The sequence below is a fragment of the Alligator sinensis genome, unplaced genomic scaffold (genome assembly GCF_000455745.1).
Source record: "Alligator sinensis unplaced genomic scaffold, ASM45574v1 scaffold13_1, whole genome shotgun sequence".
NCBI classification, from domain to species: Eukaryota; Metazoa; Chordata; order Crocodylia; family Alligatoridae; genus Alligator; species Alligator sinensis.
The window spans coordinates 1,943,080-1,961,250 of record NW_005841909.1 but is presented as its reverse complement, the minus strand read 5'-3'; the positions used below and the strand labels follow the sequence as shown (position 1 = coordinate 1,961,250).

Sequence of the window (18,171 nt, the reverse complement as noted above, 5' to 3'; positions counted from 1 at the left end):
AGGCAACCTGAGGGGAGCAGACCTACTTCCTGCAGTTGATGTGGTGCCATAGATACTCAGCTTTACTTTACTGCACACCAGGGTTTTCTTCCTGGAGTTATACTGGCACGTGACCAGGTTCAGCGTCTTATGATTTCACTTTGTATCCAGGGGTTCAGGGTTACACCGCATCCCCTGACAAGACAAGATATCCTCTGCAGCCCTTCTCAGACGTTGGATGACAAGGGACCCTCCTGTAAATGCCATCCAAGCCCTTTGTGAATGGGGCTTTTGTTAGCAGATCACTTACATTTTAATATTTTATTTGATTGGGTCCAACTCCAATTCATTCATTCATTTTCCTGTACATTTGTTCTGTGGGGCAAAGACTTGCTAGGTTTGTAGATGCCTTTTAAATCCACGGCCACTGCATTGCTACATCTGTTTGCAGCCTCATTGAGTTGGCAAGAGGAGGCCATATATTTTGACACCTGAGGGCCATAGATTTAGTGTTTAGCTGATTAAAACTTAAAGCAGCTGAAAGGAAACATCTGAGAAAGTCCAGCTGAAGTGTGATGAGACTGAGCTTGCTCCATGAATATTGTTTCCTGTGTGAACAAACAGGTACTAATAGAAGGAACGGCTTGTCCAAAGCTGCTAAGAAGGAAAGCCTTGTCCACGTGCCATTCTCGGTCCACAATGTAGACTGCTGGGATGGGGGCTTAAAAGATTCATGGAGACATAACCCACTTCCTCTCACAGTTTATCAACCGCTACTGTGGTTTCTAGGCTGCATGTGAAGCACTTATTTCCCCTTTGGGAAGTGGCTGATGAATTTTCACAGCTGTAGTTCCAGCAGTGTCACCTGCCCGATGTTCAAATTCGCCCTCTGAGCTATGCGGGAGATTGTCTCCTATGGAAAGAAGATACAAACTTGTTCCCCTCTTCAGATTTTTAGCTTTCACTCAGGGTAGTTTACCCAGTGATCAGAGCTGAGCTTGAAGCCTGTATTGACATACTTGAGTTACTTTGGGTACCAACAGCAGCATAACCATGGCTGCACGTGCTTATTCATACCCGTAGGTGAGTACTAAGTAAGGCAGTCTTCACCGTTGGGCATGCCTCCTCAGGAGCATTATTATTGAGCGCAGAGTGAGTACCGATCAGGCCTCTGATTGTATTTTAGACTTGCTTTTTAAAATGCTGTCACTACCAATTAGATATATGGGAAATACGTTTCCTTCTGAAAAATGGGAATATTTCTTTATTTTAAAATTTAACCTCAGAACACATTTTACAAAAGCATGCTTGTGCTGTCTCCTTATGGCCTGCCATGCTTAATCCAGCAAATAATTTGGATAGCTCCTTTCTGAAAGCTCCAAGCAGGGTCTTGTCTAAGGGTGAAGTTACACATTATGCTTAGACCATACTAAGGGAACTTAAAAAATGAATGTCTATATGTTAAAGCTCAGTAATTCATGCTAAGTGCCCTCTAAGCATCTCAAAGTTTTGGTTGGGCAGGCAGGCAGGGTTATCATAGATCATAGAATCATAGAAAATTCAGGTTGGAAGGGACTTCAGGAGGTCACATCTAGTCCAACACCCTGCTCAAAGCAGGACCAGCCCCACCTATATCATCCCAGTCAAGACTTGGTTCAACTGGGCTATAAAAGCCTCCAAGGATGGAGATTCCACCACTGCTCTAGGTAACTTTTTCCAGTGCTTTGCCACTCTCCTAGAGAGGACATTTTTCCTAATATCCAACCTAAACTTCCCTTGCTGCAACTTGAGACCATTGCTCCTTGTTCTGCCATCTGCCATCACTGAGAACAGTCAAGCTCCATCCTCTTTGAAACCACCCTTCAGGTAGTTGAAAGTTACTGTTAAATCCCCTCTCTATCTTGTCTTTTCTAGACTAAATAAACCCAGTTTCCTCAACCTCTCCTCACAAGGCATGTGTCCCAGCCCCCAAACCATTTTTGTTACTCTCCACTGGACTCTCTCCAACTTGTCCACGTCTTTTCTACAGTGGGGGGCCCAAAGCTGGACACAGTACTGCAGATGTGGTGTCACCAGGGCAGAGTGGAATAATTGCTATATGCTGGCAACATGCCTCCAGTGCAGCCCAGTATGCTGTTAGTCTTCTTGGCAACACGGGCACACTGCTGACTCATGTCCATATTATTGTCCACTATAACCCCCAGGCCCTTTTTTGCAGACCTGCTACCCAGTCAGTCAGTCCCTAGCCTGTACTAGTGCATGGGATTGTTATGTCCTAAGTGCAGGACTTTGCATGTGTCCTTGTTGAACCTCATGAGATTTCTTTTGGCCCAATCCTCCAATTTGTCTAGGTCACTCTGAATCCTGGCCCTACTCTCCAGTGTATCTACTACACTCCCCAGCTTGGTGTCATCTGCAGACTTTCTGAGGGTGCAATCCATCCTATCTTTCAGATCATTAATGAAGATACCAAAGAAAACCAGCCCCAGGACTGGCCCCTGAGGCACTCCACTTCATACTGGGTGCCAGCTAGACATTGAGCCATTGATTATTCCTTGTTGAGCCCAACACTCCAGCCAGCTTTCTATCCACCTTAGAGTCCATTCATCAAACCCATATGTGTGAGGTTTCAGTCAGGACACAGGCAGCTGGGCCTGCAGGTAGGTCACTGGGAGCAACTAGGGAGTCAGCAAAGCAGGAGGACAGACTGCCACAGCTTCAAGGTGGGGTCTAGGTCAAAGGGGCCAAGAGAACATGGGAACCAATTTCCAGGAGGGGTGAAAGGCAAAATCCAAGAGACATTATCTGAGAAGCAAGCCACCATCAGAAACCAGGGGCCACAGAGCTGGTGTCTAGGTCCAGGGAAGATCCAAAGTCAGATTCAGGAAAAGCCAAAGTCAAGTCCGGAGCCAGGAGAATCAGAAGGAACAGTGAATGGGAGGCTTGCCAGAATACACCAAGACTGTACCAAGGCACACCTGTAGCCTGAGGCTACAGATATGCTTTAAAAGGGTAAGCAGTGCTTTCAGCTGCCAATCTGGTTGCAGAAAACTGGGCAGTCTCATTAGCCAGGGATCGGGGCAGGTATGATAGGTCCTAGTGCTTGGCCTAGCTGAGCATGCTTGATCAGAGGCCCCGCCAGGTTAACTCTGGACCATGCTACCTAGCTTGTGTTAGGGTAACTTCAGTCTGCTCCATGAGAGAAAATGAGAAATTTGCACTTCTCCAGAGCATCCCAGCATGCACCCCACCCAGTCACCATGACCTCCCACCCAGAGCAGGGATAGAGTTCAGGTATCCTGGCTCCTAGCCATACCCATGCATCCTTCTAGTGGCAAGTCAGAGCTGTGCGTTAACTTTACCTCTTAACATTCCACGGATTTAGGAAGATCCAAGTGTAATGTGTAACTTCATCCTAAACAAGCAAGCTGTGCTGATTTAACTCTGCTGATATGGTTAAAGCAGTGAGAGCCCTATTGTGTGGACACAGTTTTATCAGTTTAAACGTGTGTTAAAACTTAGCTATTCCTATAGAGGAAGAGAAAAAACTATACTGGCACAAGGCCCTTTTTTAACATTAGAACTATGTGCACTTTTGGGGTTGTAGAAGTATAGTTGTTCCAGGAAAAAAATTACAGCTCTGACCAACATGCTGTTACAGTACTGTGACCTTCAGTTTTTCTCTTCCAGCCCAGAAAATGATATAGCACTAGGAACCACATACACATCAGGACCTGACATGCCTTTTCTTTGTTTAGTCATTGACACAAATGCAAAATGCATATCAAAGCTATCTATTCTGATTTGAGAGCTTTCCCATTTTCAGTCACTTTATGTTCAGAAGGAGTATATGTGTAGACCAGATCTGATGAGAAACTCTTTAACCTTGCTCATCTCAAAGCAAAAACTAAGAACCGAGAAGTATTGTTTGAAATGCTCTTTGCCAATGACACAGCAATTGTTAGTCATTCAGAAGCAGGAATTCAGAGTCTCATGGATCACCTTTCTCATGCTTGTGATGATTTCGGTCTGACCATTAGCCTAAAGAAAACAGTAGGAATAGGTCAACAAGTTGACCACCCTCCAAAATAAGGGTCAACAAGTTGACCACCCTCCCAAAGTTAGAATAAATGAAGAAAACCTGGAAGTGGTTGAAAAAATCATTTACTTGGGCTCCACCATCTCGCAAAATCTAGGCTCAGAAGCCAAAATTAATACTCACATTGGAAAGGCAAGCAACGCCATGACTAAACTTCAAAAGAGAGTTTGGAAAAAACAGAGTGCTCACTCTGTTGACAAAGATGTCCTTCTAAAGCACTTGCATACTTAGCTCTCTCTTGTATGGCAGTGAAACATGGACTCCTTATACTAAGGAAGAAAGAGAAAACTGAACAGTTTCCATCTTCGATGTCTCTGAGCTATCCTGGGCATAACATGGCGTGAAAAATCTCCAGCTTCTGGGGTTGTTCTGGAACAGGCCAAGATACCCAGTCTGTTGATGCTTCTGAAACAGAGACACCTCTGTTGGTTTGGACATGTCAGTTGTATGATGCATGTATCCCCAAGAGCATACTCTGCAGTAAGCTGGCCACTGGCAAGCATCAACTTGGACGGCCCAAACTCTGTTTTGTTGATGTTTGCAAGAAAAACCTTTGTGAGCTGCACATCGATGGCCAATGCTGGGAATCAATCGCTTTGGACTGCTGAGAGTGGAAAGCCACCATGAAGCAGGGCCTATGTTGCTTCGAGATGGAGTGGTCAATGATGAGCTACAGAAGAGGCAGGCAAGACAAAATGATACTCAATATGCCAGTGCAAGCTCAACCAAGTTTGTATGCACAACTTGCCGGAGGGTCTCTTTGTTATGCGTTGGACTCAGCCACTCAAGAAGCTATGGTGGTATTTGGTAACTCACCAAAAGGCATGATCTCCATGGTCTCCTGCAACTGATGGCTGCCAATGCAATGGCCCCATTAGGCTGTCAGAGCAGTGGGGAGACTCCACCATGGGCTGGGGTGAAAATATGATATGTAAGAAGTCTCAGAGTATTTTCTTCTTCTGAAGATTGTTTTAGGCCAGTGTTGCTCAACCTGTTGGCCCTGTGGGTCAGAGGAATGGGGTGGGGCTGGGCCATGAGCCACATGGAGCCTTGTATGCCAGGATCTGGCCCTGGGCCTGACACTACCCGCAACTGCCTTCATGCACCTAGAATGGTCCCTGGGGGCCTCACATGCTGCCCCCTCCCACCAGATTGGTCCCAGGGGGCATGGCACTGCGCCCTCCCTCCAGGGTTGGTTCCTGGAGGCCTGGCATAGCCCTCTCCACTGGGATTGGGTCCCAGAGGCCTGGCACTGCCCCTCCCAGCCCATCACATGCCAAGATTGGGCCTACCTGATGCCACCCCCATTCTAGATGTTTATAGGCTCTTCACCTCTTCTGGATGAACCCACTACAGTTTGTGATTTTACTAAACTGCAACAAAGACAATGCCAATCTATTCATTTACTTCATGATGATTCAGTCATACAAAACTTTTGATGCATTGCACTTGAAGCATTATACCAGGACTCTGAGTAAACAGCCATTGCTTTTATCCTCTTACCTTTAATTTGATGTGTATTACTTTACATTTCCAAAGAGAAGAAACATTTCCCTATTATTGTGATAGGAAAATGATAACAGTTACTATTGTTAAATTCTCTTTCTTTCAGTTGTAGGCTGTAGATACTCAGAGCAGAGCTCCAATTTTGCCAAGTGCACATCACAGAGAACAAATAAATTAGGCAATTTTATACATTGAAAAAAATGGACTATTTTCAATAAATTATATAATGGCACTTTGTGTGTCAAAAAGAGGAGGTTTTGACCGGTGGTTATGGACAAGGACCATTAACTGCTGAGGGTAACTTCAAAACAGTACGTTAGGTAAACCATACATTATTAGTTAATGCTCTGCATTAAACATTTACTTTGAGCTATCTTGTTTTGTAAAATACATTAGCAGGACCATGTATTTGCTATTCACTTTCATTGTTTCAAAAAATATAGAGGCCTTCATTGTTTAAAAAAAATACAGGGTCCCTTGAACATCAGACTTCAGAATATCTGTGACAGTAGAAAGACCATTCCAAAGTGGAGAAATCTGCTATAAAACAAAGGCAAGGAAATCAGAGGCAGGTTCACTCCAAATAAATGTTCTGCGTTATGTTTTACAAACCTCCAAAGGTTTCTTGAATAATAGTATGCACATCCAGTTCCACAGACAGGAATAAAACCCCAAACCAAAAAGAACACTAAGGTAAATTTTATCAGAAAGTAATATTACTTTTGCTAGTGTTTTTCCTTCCAGAGTAAAGCTGTAAACTGCCCCAAGAAACTGTTGCAAGTCTTGAAAGAGGCAGGTGCTAAAAGGCATTATCAGAAAAAGCAGGATGCTTGCTTTATCAGCTTTCACGTGGGGAAATAAGACACCAAGTTACAAAATAATGCCCCGTGCAGGGCCTGATCAACAGGCTATTGAAATCAGTGGAAAGACTTCTGTTGATTTGAGTTGAGGATTAGATGTCTAGACCCAGATCCACCAAGGGTCTTAGGCATAATAATGCTCATTCTTTTCAGTGCCCAACTTTGGGAGTGGAGTTCATGAATCTGAGGACTTACCTTTGCCCTTGCATGACAAATATGAAGTATTAGGCACCTACAAATGGGACAGTAGCAAGCTTGCTGGGAGAGGGGGTGCCTATCCCAGCCAGTCAAGAGGATGTGTCTGCAATCCCACTTCTTTCAATACACATCTTCCATCTCTAAGGAGAATACCTTTGTCACCAGGTTATAAGCTAGGGTGGACTGGAGGATACTTCCTACCTGCCCTATAGATGTTAGGCTACAGTGAAAGTGATGCAGAGAGGGGTCAGAGAGAATAAGAGGAACCATGACTCAGTAGCCTTCCCCTGGGAGAGGAGAGTCCTGGGTGCTGGTACACGTTCCCAACACTGTTTAGGTATTTTAATGAGTGACTCTTGATTGCAAAATGCCTAAGCAGGCCCCAGAACCAGGACTTGCAGAGAAATGCCCTTATGGGTAGGCTACAAAATCACACTTCTTGCTTACTCTCTTTCTGGCCTCTGGCCCCATGGCTCTCAGATGCCTTTCTACACAGCAGTCCATCTATTATGGGAAAGGCCAGCACCTGCTCCTCCTCCAGCTGTATTTCTGAACGGAAGTGACAGTAGCTCTTGTAATTTGTGCTAAAATCAGTGCATTAGCTGGATGGGCTTTCAGCATATCTTCCTGACTAGGCCCCACAGGAGTCTTAGGGTAGGTTTATATAACTCAGCTATGATGCTAAGTAGCATCATATCAGGGTGGAGGGGAGCTGCTGCAATTAAAGTGCCTGCAGTGTCATGTGTATTCATCATCCCACACTTCAAAATGATGGCGGGGGAGCTTTAACTAAAGCTTGTTCAACAAGCGTTAGTTAAAATGCCCCTGTTGCCATACAAGACGTGGAGGCTGCTGGAGTGCGCTAATCAGCACGCTCCAGCAGACTCGCTGCAGACTCGATTAATCAAGTCTGCTCTGATGTGTGCTAATTAGCACGTGTTGGAGCACAGGTCTGTCACATGTATAAATGCCCATAGGGTTGGAAGGATGTCAAAAGTCGTCGAGTCCAACCTCCTCTGTGTTGCCTGCACCTCCTGAACAAGAAGTAGTTTGACTACCTTAGAGCAATGCTGATGAGTTCTGCTGAGAGGCTAATTCAAATGTATTGCTAGAAATGCAATTAAATGAAAGCAGATTTGGTTACATCGATGCGTTCCCCGCACCACCACTTAATCATTATCAGTAGTCAGAACCATCATTAAAGGATCCAAACCCACAAATAATTATGCATATCACTTTGCACAAGAATAGCTTTTCACATACACAAATGTCCACAGAATCAGGCCTTCTAGCCCCAATTTAGTAAGTGTGTAAATGCATACTTAACATGATATATGTGGTTAGCCCCATCCATGATAATTTAAGGCCAGATTTTCAGAGACATTTAGGTGGCTAAGCATACATCTAGGTGGCTAGTGGATTTCCAGAAGTACCTAAGTAGGTTAGATGTCTGAGGGTCCTAACCTGCTTAGGTGCTTTTCTAAATCCTATTAGGTTCCTGTCTGCATCTTTAGGTACCTAAATACCTTTGAAAGTCTCAGCCCTGGTGCTTAGCCACAGACCTAATCTGTAACTGGCTCTGCCACAGGTAATGTAATAAGCTTTTGGAAGAGAAAATCTACAACTAAAAATCCTCCTTGTAAAATGCAGACATCATCAATTTGCAGTGACTACATGCTCTGCAAGGATTTGTGGAGGCAATTTTTTTCTCAGACTTTGAATTGCATCATATTTTTGGTTTCTTTCTCCTCCCTTTTTTCCCCCTCCAAGCTTCTGAATGTCTAAAGAAAAAAAAGACATCAAATGAAATGCTTAAAAGAAAAATGGGCGTGTGCAGATGAAACGGGGGCCCTAAATTGAAGTGGTGGGTTTTAAAAAACACCGCTTCAATTTAGGGCTGATTAAATCCCCGTGTTTTGCACACCCCCCACAGTTACCTGCCCCTCCAGTGGGGAGGGGAGGGCAGGCTGTCAGCGCGTGGAGCGGTCCCTGGGCTGCGGGCAGGGCTGGTGCTTCCCTCTGCGGCAGCAGCCCCCTCCTCCCCCAGGCAGAACCCACATGCAGGCACCCAGCTTGGGTGGTCTCAGGGGAGCACCACAGCCGTGGAGGAAAGCACCAGTCCCCCGCGCAGCTCAGGCAGGCAGGCAGGCTCCAGGGCAGGAAAAAAAAGATCAGGCTCGCCGCTTTTCTTGGGCGGAGCCTGCTTTCCCAGGCTGGTGCCAGGCTGCCTGCAGGGCTTCCTGCAGAGCCGCGGAGCTGCACGGAGCCCGGTGCTTCGCTCCACGGCTGTAGGAGCCTCAAAGGAGTTTTAGTTTGCTACGTCCCAAGTCATTTAAGGTGCATTACACCACCAAATTTCCTACAGCAGCTGGAATTAATGCGCAATATGCCACCGAGGCATGCAAACACTGATACCATTAAAGTGGTGCAAAAGCATTTAACCTGCTTTAAAGTGTTGTGCACACACGCCTCTTGTTTTGTCTACACACGGCCTATGTTGTTTGTAGGGCTTCCAAATTGAGGTTGGTCTTTTTTGCATTGAATAACATTAAATTGGCATCAAAGTGCTACCTTTTTCTGCCACTGTCTAGATGGATATTACATAAAACAGTGGAACTGCCAATCTGGATTAAACCTGAGATTTCTTGTACTCCAACATACTGCCCCTGATGGTAGCTAGTTCTAGATGCTTTGGAGAAAACTATAGCACCCACTCCATCAGTGGACAAAGACACAGGAGGATGTGTCCTACATAAGATGTGCAAACAGGAAGGCTGTGTGAAACAGCACCGTTCTGTTTCAGCTTGAGTTTAGAGGTTTCAACGGAACAGCATTTCATTTTGAATTTCATTTCAGTTTGAAACCACTGTTCCGTTTCGCTTTATCAAAACAGTGATGCTGTTTCAACGTTTCGCCCATTCGCTATAATGGGGAAGCCTCTCTCATCCGGCAGGCAGATCGGGCCCCGCAACCCTGGAAGGGCTGTGGGGGCTGTGCCAGTCCTCCCAGGGCTGTGGGCCCCTGATCTACCTGCCAGATGAGAGAGGGAAGCTGGGTGCTGCAGTCTGGGACAGGGGAGCTGGGGAAGGGAACTGAGCCTGATCACTTAGTTGTCCTCCCCAGCGCTGCAGTCGGGCTGGGGAAAGGAACTCAGTCCAGGTGGGCTGAGTTCCTATCCCCAGCCTGATCATAGGACCGGGGAGGGGAACTGAACAATTGGGCTCAGTTCCCTTCCCCAGCCCAATCGCAACACTGAGGGAGGGGATGGGGGGGAACTGAGCCTGGGCTCAGTTCCCTTCCCCTGTGCTGTGATCGGCTTCCTGCAGCCCAGCCCTGGGAGGCAGGGAGAGCCAGGGCTGTGCTCCGGGGTGAGCCACATGGGGCTGCAGAGCCCCTGGCAGCGTAGCCTGGTTCTCCCCTGTCTCCCACCACCTGGCTGCTGGCTGCTTCAAAACTCAAAATGTTTAAAAACTTTCAAAACATTTTGACTAGCCTCGTTTTGTTTCAAGACTGTTTTGAAGCCCTTCGTTTTGATTCGATTTCACTGTTTCGAGCTCTAAATGAGTTGAAACAGTGTCAAATCGAAACAGCTGGTGAAATTTTGCACAGCCCTAGCAAACAGTGCATGAAGTGCTTCATAACTTCATGGGCTTTCTAGGTTTGTTTTTGGACCAGAACAGCCATTTTTGAAGCACTTCACTGGCCATGTACATTGTACCCTCACTTTTTGCAGAACTTCGGAGGCACTTAAAGTGCTTCAGATGTTATGTCTGTCAATGCCTTCGGTCTCATGCTGATGTCTAGTCATTACAGAATCCCTGAAACCCTGAAACTCAAGGTTTCCCAAGTGTATTGTCATTAATTATGACTGGAAACCACTGATATATCTATATGTGTGCAACCCCTATTTTAAATGTGATAAGTTTTTAGCCTCTGACTTCCTGCACAATCAGTTCCACTGTTTAATTGCACATTTCCTTTTATCATTTCTGAATTCCCCCACTTTTGATTTCCTTGATTGTCTTATTTTTTTATTATGGGAGAACAGAAGATCCTGGTTTATATTCTCTAGAGACCATTAGACATTTTATGTATTGCTACCATATCCCCTTTTGGTAGAAAATCACTAGTGTTTGATGCTCTTAATCATTATTTTCACCCTTCTCTGAATGTCCTCTACTTCTGCGATATCCTTTCTTGAAATGGGATGACCAGTTTTGCACATCTCTCCTTCTAATCTACCGCCTCTCTGGTTTTCAGTAAACAAGATATCTTGTGACACTTGTTATAACACCAGCTTTTATCTATTGCATGGACTTTCTTTTGTGCAGAACTTTATCTATCATATCACTTTGCAACTTAATAAAATGAATAATTTGAGCAGTGGCTTGTGACCAGACTCTGTTTTGGAAGCCTAGCTCCTAAGTGCATTAAATATTACTGGAAATGAGATTAAATTGGTTCCATGTTCTAAAAGTGCTAAGAAATACCTGTATTAGATAGCATCTATGACAGGGAGTAGATTGTGTATCTGATCATATTGTGTGCATCCCAAAGTGGCCCCAAACCTGATTGAGTCTATGAAAAGTATTGTAATTCATATAATTATTAAAATTCCATCTTGAAAAATCACTCCATTTACATCAAATGGAAATATACAACCTAAATATTAGTAGATTTGCTCAAACAGCAGAATTTTGTTAAATAAATATATTCAATGAGAAACGTAGCGTTCTATTCACTGTATTTCATAAAGCATACTCTTTATTATTTCCAAGGTTTCTAATGACCATTGGAGGTTCTCAAAAATGTTCCCAAATCCTAAAATTTCCTGAATTTTAGGAATTTAGGAATATTTAGAAGCAGCATTCATTTAAATATGTGTTGTACAGTTTATCATTTACTTGTTCCCTGTTAAAAAATAAAACTACTCATTCAGTAATGGAATAGAAAAAAAGGTAATGTAATTTAGATGATCAATTCCACAGCCCACTTGCAAACAGAAAATTATTTATTAAAACAGTATACCAAAAACTAACGTCCAGAAAGTACAGCCACAGGAATCAGGGTCACCTTGTGAATGATTTGGTAGACGGAGTATTTAGCCATGTCCATCTGAAGTCGAATAGAAGGCAGGTAGATTTTTTACCTTATAGATTCATCAAAGTAGGTAGGTAGGTAGATAGATAGATTGAGCGAGCTCATGCTTTCATGAGCTGATCGTGAGCTTCAGCTCATAAAAGGTGTTAATTTATATACACCTACATGCATCCATCTATCTATCTATCTATCTATACACACACACACATAATGTATCTATATATATCCATATCTATCTTTCTATCTGTCTATATAGATATCTACTTTGATTAGTTCATTAGGTGTAAATGATTTGGTAGCCTAAAAGGAGCAAATGCCGTCTCAGTAGTTTGATCAGCTCTCACGGTTAGATGCTGTAGTGAAGCCCTGATCCAGGAAAGCACTACAGCAGGTGCTTAAGTTTGTCACTGGGTAACATTTTCAAAATCTCTTCAGTTCAATTTTACCAAGCCTCTGCATACAATAGGACCAAAGTAGGGCTACAGTTCTTGCCCATATAACTGTGTGTGCTTGAAACTTCCTAGCTTGAGTCTTGATAACATTGGAGCCACTGCAGTGTGGAGGTCAGTGCAGGCTAGAATAGTCACACCGCCCCAGCAGGGTTTTGCACTTCTCAGAGCTGCGCTGATAAGAGCCTCCAAGCAAGCTAGCTTCCAGAGAAGCTGGGTGTGTATACACTACGCTGCAGTCATAGCATTGGTGGCAGCGTGAACATTCCTGTTTGGGAGCCCACAGATCAAATATGCAAATGTGCTCAAAATCCCTGTTTCAAAAGGAGCATAGGGTCAGGTTTTTCAAAGGTCTTTAGATGCCTGAAGGATAGATAAACACTTAATGGTGTTTGAAAACAACGGGAATTAGGCAGATAGCATGTTTATAAATCCTAATGAGTGCCTGTCCTCATCTTAAGGGCACCTTAAGGGTAAAACAGTGCTTCAGTCCATTTGAAAATTTGGCGCTGAGGCACTTGGGGAGCCTAAGACTCATTGCAAGTCAGTGGGCCTTGACTCTCTAAATGTCTAAGACCCAGGGCTTTTAATATAGGAATTTGGCATTTCTTTGCTCAGCATGGCAAGGCCCAAATGGCTTAGGAACCTAAGACTTATATTCAAAAGTGATTTAGGCCATGTCTACATGACATTCACTGTGCTCCAGCATAGACTCCTCAAACACAGTGCACCACTGTGCCATGCCATATGAAATGTCTGTGTGACACTTCAAGTGAGCCAATTACCACTCCGGAGTGACAGTGCTAATTAGCCCACTGCCTGCTAATGAGTATACTTGCGGTACCACACAGACATGGCAACACTACTTCTGGTTTAGGAAGATGCCCACTGTGAGCAGCACAGTGAGCACGAGGACGCTGCTTTGAAGCAGAGTAAGTGTACTGTGTGGACATGGTATTAGGTACTTAGGAGCCTCAGTCCCATTGACTTTTAATGCAGATGAGCCTCCCAAATCATATAGAGACAGACTTTTAAAAGCATTTAGGCACTGAAAGATGCAGGTTGGTGTCTAATGGGTTTTTCCAAAGCTTCTAAAAAGCTTTGGTTCCTAACATGCATTAAATGCAATAGATTGTGGGGCCTGACTTGTGCAAAAGCTTTTGAAAAACCAGTGGCCAGTAATATGTATCTTCAAATGTTTAAACACCTTTGAACATCTGGCTCTTATGCTTCGCAATACTGAGTGGAGCAATATCTCAGTACTTTTAAAAACCTGGGTTTTTTTTAAATATAGCAGGCAAGGTTTAAAAGGTGTTTTTAAAAAATATTCAAGTGTTTTGCTGAATGAAAACCTACGGTCAGGATAATTGGGGACTAAGAGAAATGAAGGGAGAAAATAATTGGTTTGCTGACCATTCCTTTGCAAGTGGCATGCTTTAACAAATCTGTCCTGCTTTTTCAGGTAAAGGCGATGTGTTTGGTGACATCTTCTGGAAGGAAACTACACTGGCTCATGCCTGTGCCAATGTACGGGCACTGACTTACTGCGATTTACATATTATTAAGCGGGAAGCCTTGCTTAAAGTTTTGGACTTTTACACGGCTTTTGCAAACTCCTTTTCGAGGAATCTCACTCTCACCTGCAATTTGAGGAAACGGGTAAGGCACTCGGTCTACTTTTCACCATTCCTGGGGTAGAGTGGTTGCAGACACACCACAGAGTCTTCATGGCAAATAGCAATCCCAGATTTAGCCTTGATGTTTTCAGGTCAGTGCAGATTAACTAGGCTATCAGTAAATGCTGCAGCTGTGCCTTAATGAAGGCTCAATAAAAGCTACCCATAAATTTGCAGCAAAGCAGAACTGCCCTCTCAGGGTGACATGTGGATTACACTTTTTTTTCTTTTTCTTTTCTTCTCTCATTTTTTCTGTCACAACTTGGATGTAGCTATGTTTTATAGTCCAGTAGCCTCCACGTGCTCAATTTATGCAAGATGCCCTTTGGTCCTTTGCCTACTGAAATCCCTATCAGAGGCTCTGTCATGTGGACTAACTGTGAGGAAGTTATTCATGTTAAATAAATAAGCTGTACCCTGCAAAAGTATTATTTTAATACTTGCATCTCGCAGTTCACAAATTAGAATTTTAATATGACAAGGTTAATAAAGCCTGATAGTGCCTTTACATTCCCAGCTCTTTTTTAAAAACCCTCCTTCTCATTTCATAATCAATCAGCAAAGCTCACTGTCCATTAATCCTTTCAAAGAACACTCCATCTAAAAATTAATTAGCTATACCAACGTATCTCGAAAACAGGTTAAAGAATCCTTTAATTCGCATTGCGGCTGCAGAATTTAATCTTTATGGAGGTTTCCTTAAGATTGATGAGGGTCATATAACTTTGATTTGCATACAGAAATCTCATAACAATGATTTATAGATTACTGAGCATTAACTGAGATCCTTTTACAGCCAAAATGGATTTTTTTCTCTTGCTGCACCTAAGGCATCTCATCTGAAGTTACATCCAAGCTACCTCGATATTCAAGAGACAGTTTAGTCCATAGGAGCAAAAGGAGATCAGCACTTACAGTAAGGTAGAAATTGCCCTGCTAGGCGAGACTTGTGGTTCGCTTTCCTGTGACTGCAGCTTGAAGGTTCATAGAAAAGAGATTTATTATTTTTTTTAGTGTTATGAATGTGTTCAGCAGAATACCAAGTGTACGGGATGACACAATGACACATTCAGCAAGGGGACAGCTGAGAGCAGATGCACTTAGGGCTACAGATGCCACCCAGACTATGGTTGAATGCAGAGAGAACATAAGCAGTGCCATGCTGGGTCAGACCAGTGGTCCATCCAGCCCACCATCCTTTCTCTGAGAGCAGGGTTGTCTTACTGGTGGCCTGTGGGCTGCATGTGTCCTATGAGTGGCTAATTTGCAGTCTCTTGGTCCCCACTCAACCACCACTCCCCCCCATCGCACCAGGGAGCCCACGGCCCAAGGTGCCTGCACAGCACAGCCCGGTGTCGCGGAGGAGCCTATTCAGCAGGGAGGAGAAGGATGTCCCTGCCACTTAGGAGATGTGCAGCCCTGCTTCAGAGGGAAAGCATTGAACAGGGTATGTCTAAAGTGATTTTGCCCCCTGTTCATTACCCTTCCTGGTGTCCTGCATCATTGGTTTAGAGATGCCAAAGGAGGCGCAGCTAAGAACCAGGCTAGGCTCGGGACTGCTCTCTTACCCCTCTCTCTGCAGTGTGTCATGAATGGCAAGCACAGAGCTGGGAATTATGCTCAAGTCCTGGGTAGAATGAGAGAGGATTTGGGACTGGGGAAAAAAATGTTTGAAGGTGATTTCATGGGACAAGATAATACAACTCACGCTGTGCCAAAACATACCTATTGCTTCTTGCCGCTATAGACCTGTCACTTAAACATGCTTCTTGAGAATCCTTTTCTTCTGGAGCAAGGCCAGGGCTGTGTAAATGAAAGGTGCTGCTGACAAAGCAATGGACTAAGACTCTAGTCTGCAGTGCTGTTATTCACAGGGGGAAAATTATGTTCCTCCAAAGATGAAGAAGGACTTCTGGCAGTGAAAGCAGTCCCTGCTGTGCAGTCAGAATTGAACTCTCTGCAAGTCCATCTCCAGGAAGTAGGGGATGCAGGGAGGCAAGGCAGTGATACCTCTGTTGCCTTTTGTCTCCTACCTGTCTCCAGTGGAACCTCTTGTCTCCTTTTTCACCTGAATCACTGCTGCAGTGATTGCCATGCTGGACTGTGGCAGCAGCAGTCCATTGCAAACACTGTCCAACTTGGTGGTAGGGGTGGGGGAGCTCCTTTCACTTATGGAGTCGTGCAGGACAGCCCGGTACTTGGATCATGTGTTGGAAGGGAGAATTTGTGCCACGGTGGCTTTCATGCTGTGAGTGTAACCAAAGGGAAGCAGTAAAAGTTTTGAAAGAAGACATCTGTTTAGCCCCCCACCGGAGCTTCCACCCCTGCCTGTGACCCAATCTCTGATGGCTCGCATCTAGTTTGTAAAATGAAGCCTAATTTTTAAAAGCGCAGCTCCAGGATCTTAGAGTGAGCCTAGTTTCGAGATTTTCTATGCATCCTTTCTCAGGCCCAAGATCACAACAGAGTCCATGCGCTTGATCCAAAGTCCTATGAGATAAATGACTTGAATAGCCTTTGGGTTGGTCCCAGTCTGCAAAAAGGGGTATGCTGTTCTCATGGTGCCCTCCGGTAGACACAAAACTAATAGCTTAAAGGTCCATCTCTTAGAAAAACTTGCTCTGTCGAACAAAGAGCAAATGAGCAGAAGCAATAGATCAGCTAAGGAGACTGAGCTCACAGAGGCTGCTGCTCTGTGCTGAAGCAGTTTTTGCTCTAGTGATCTCTTTTAATCAAAAGAAAAGCATGGCCTCTTTTAATTGATTTGAATAGAAATATATTTAGCGCCTCTTTTATTTTGTCATCACTTTCAGGGTTTGACAGTTAATTATGACAGAACGATACTCCTGGCTGTTCTGTGCTGAAGAAGCAGGTTGCTTGCTTTCACTGTAGCAAGTCTGCAGATCCAGAGAAGCTATCTTCTATCTACTTTATATACACATGCAAGCACACACACATATATTTTTATTCCTAATGCTTTCTTTGCTTAAGCAGGCATGAACATCTTGTCCAAAGACTGTATAACAATTTAGACACTTAAAAAGCTAATAAATTAGTAATAGAAGTAGGCATGGAAGGTTAGCTCCACATGACAGGAAAAGAGACAAGTGCATTGAAGAAGGAAAGTAATGTTTTCACACTCGCAAATAACATTCGAAGACCTAGCACACTGAATGACCTACTTAACGGAGCCATGCAGTGTGCTATTACCAACCTAGGATTTTTTTGTTGGTCAGGTAGCTCATCTATCACGCTGCATTTATGAACCTGTAAAATCAGAGTGGCTGCTCATTTTTCAACCTGCAGCCATCTCTCCTGGTCAGAGTGGCAAAGGGTCTTTTAATCTGTAACTGCAAAAGTCTTGCCACATCTTGCTGCATGCACTGAAGTTTTGATGGCACATCTAACATCACTAATGCAAAATGCAACATAGTATTAGGACGTGGGACTTTTTTTAAGTGTCAAATAGGTGGAAAAGTTAAATTCCAAAGATGCTCTTAAAATCTACAATTAGTTTATATATCCATCCCCCAAAAGTGACTGTGATAAAGCAATGCTTGGAATGAGTCTTCACGGAGGTAATTACCGACTTCTGATATTAGAGAATATAAATAACATAAATGCATCTTAAGATGCTGTGCTCCTTGGAGTAGGGCTTCATTTTGCAAGCCAGGCATTGTTTCCTTTTCTGCCACAGGGCCGTGAGATCTCAAGTCAACTCTAATAAAGAGAGAAACACGCACAAATGAGCATAGCATTCTGCTCGCAGAAAAGATTTTGTCAGACCGATTTTTGAATTAGCAAATAGGTTCCTGCAGGAAACAAGCATCCAGTGAAAAAATGTAAATAGATCAATTCCAAGTTCTCAGTCTCACTTCCTCCTATTTCAGCCAGCAGCAAAATCCCCAGCTAACTGCGAGACCGTCATGTTCTGTGCACTTGCATTAAGGTGGGCAGTGAAATCCTGGGCCTGCTGAAGTCAATGGCAAAGCCCCCTTGACTTTAGTGGGCTGGTATTTCTTCCACAGTTTAAAAAATGCAGGATCCCATGCTGTTATCTGTTGCACGTAGAATAGACAATGGTCAGGGAATGAACCGGCAGGGTGTGATGAACAAGGATGCTACGTGTAGGATTTCTGGCACATTCACTCTTAGGAAGGCAGAGGGGTGCAGCAAGAGAATGGGTGCATTTAGGACAGTCGAGTGTTGTCTAGGAGGTCTCAGTTCTGTTCCTGGTTCCATCACAAATAGCGTGTGGAAGTCACTTAAACCAGTGATGATGCTATAATTAACTAATATTATAT

At 44.0% G+C, this 18,171-nt stretch overlaps 1 protein-coding gene across 1 annotated transcript in view; it reads left to right on the top strand.

The window, feature by feature from the left end:
• KCNH5 (potassium voltage-gated channel subfamily H member 5) overlaps positions 1-18,171 on the top strand; it is a 229,694-nt gene that overhangs the window by 173,876 nt on the left and 37,647 nt on the right. The window contains exon 10 of the mRNA XM_014517429.2: positions 13,654-13,850. Coding sequence (XP_014372915.1) covers positions 13,654-13,850 — 197 coding nt within the window. The remainder of the gene's footprint in view (positions 1-13,653; positions 13,851-18,171) is intronic.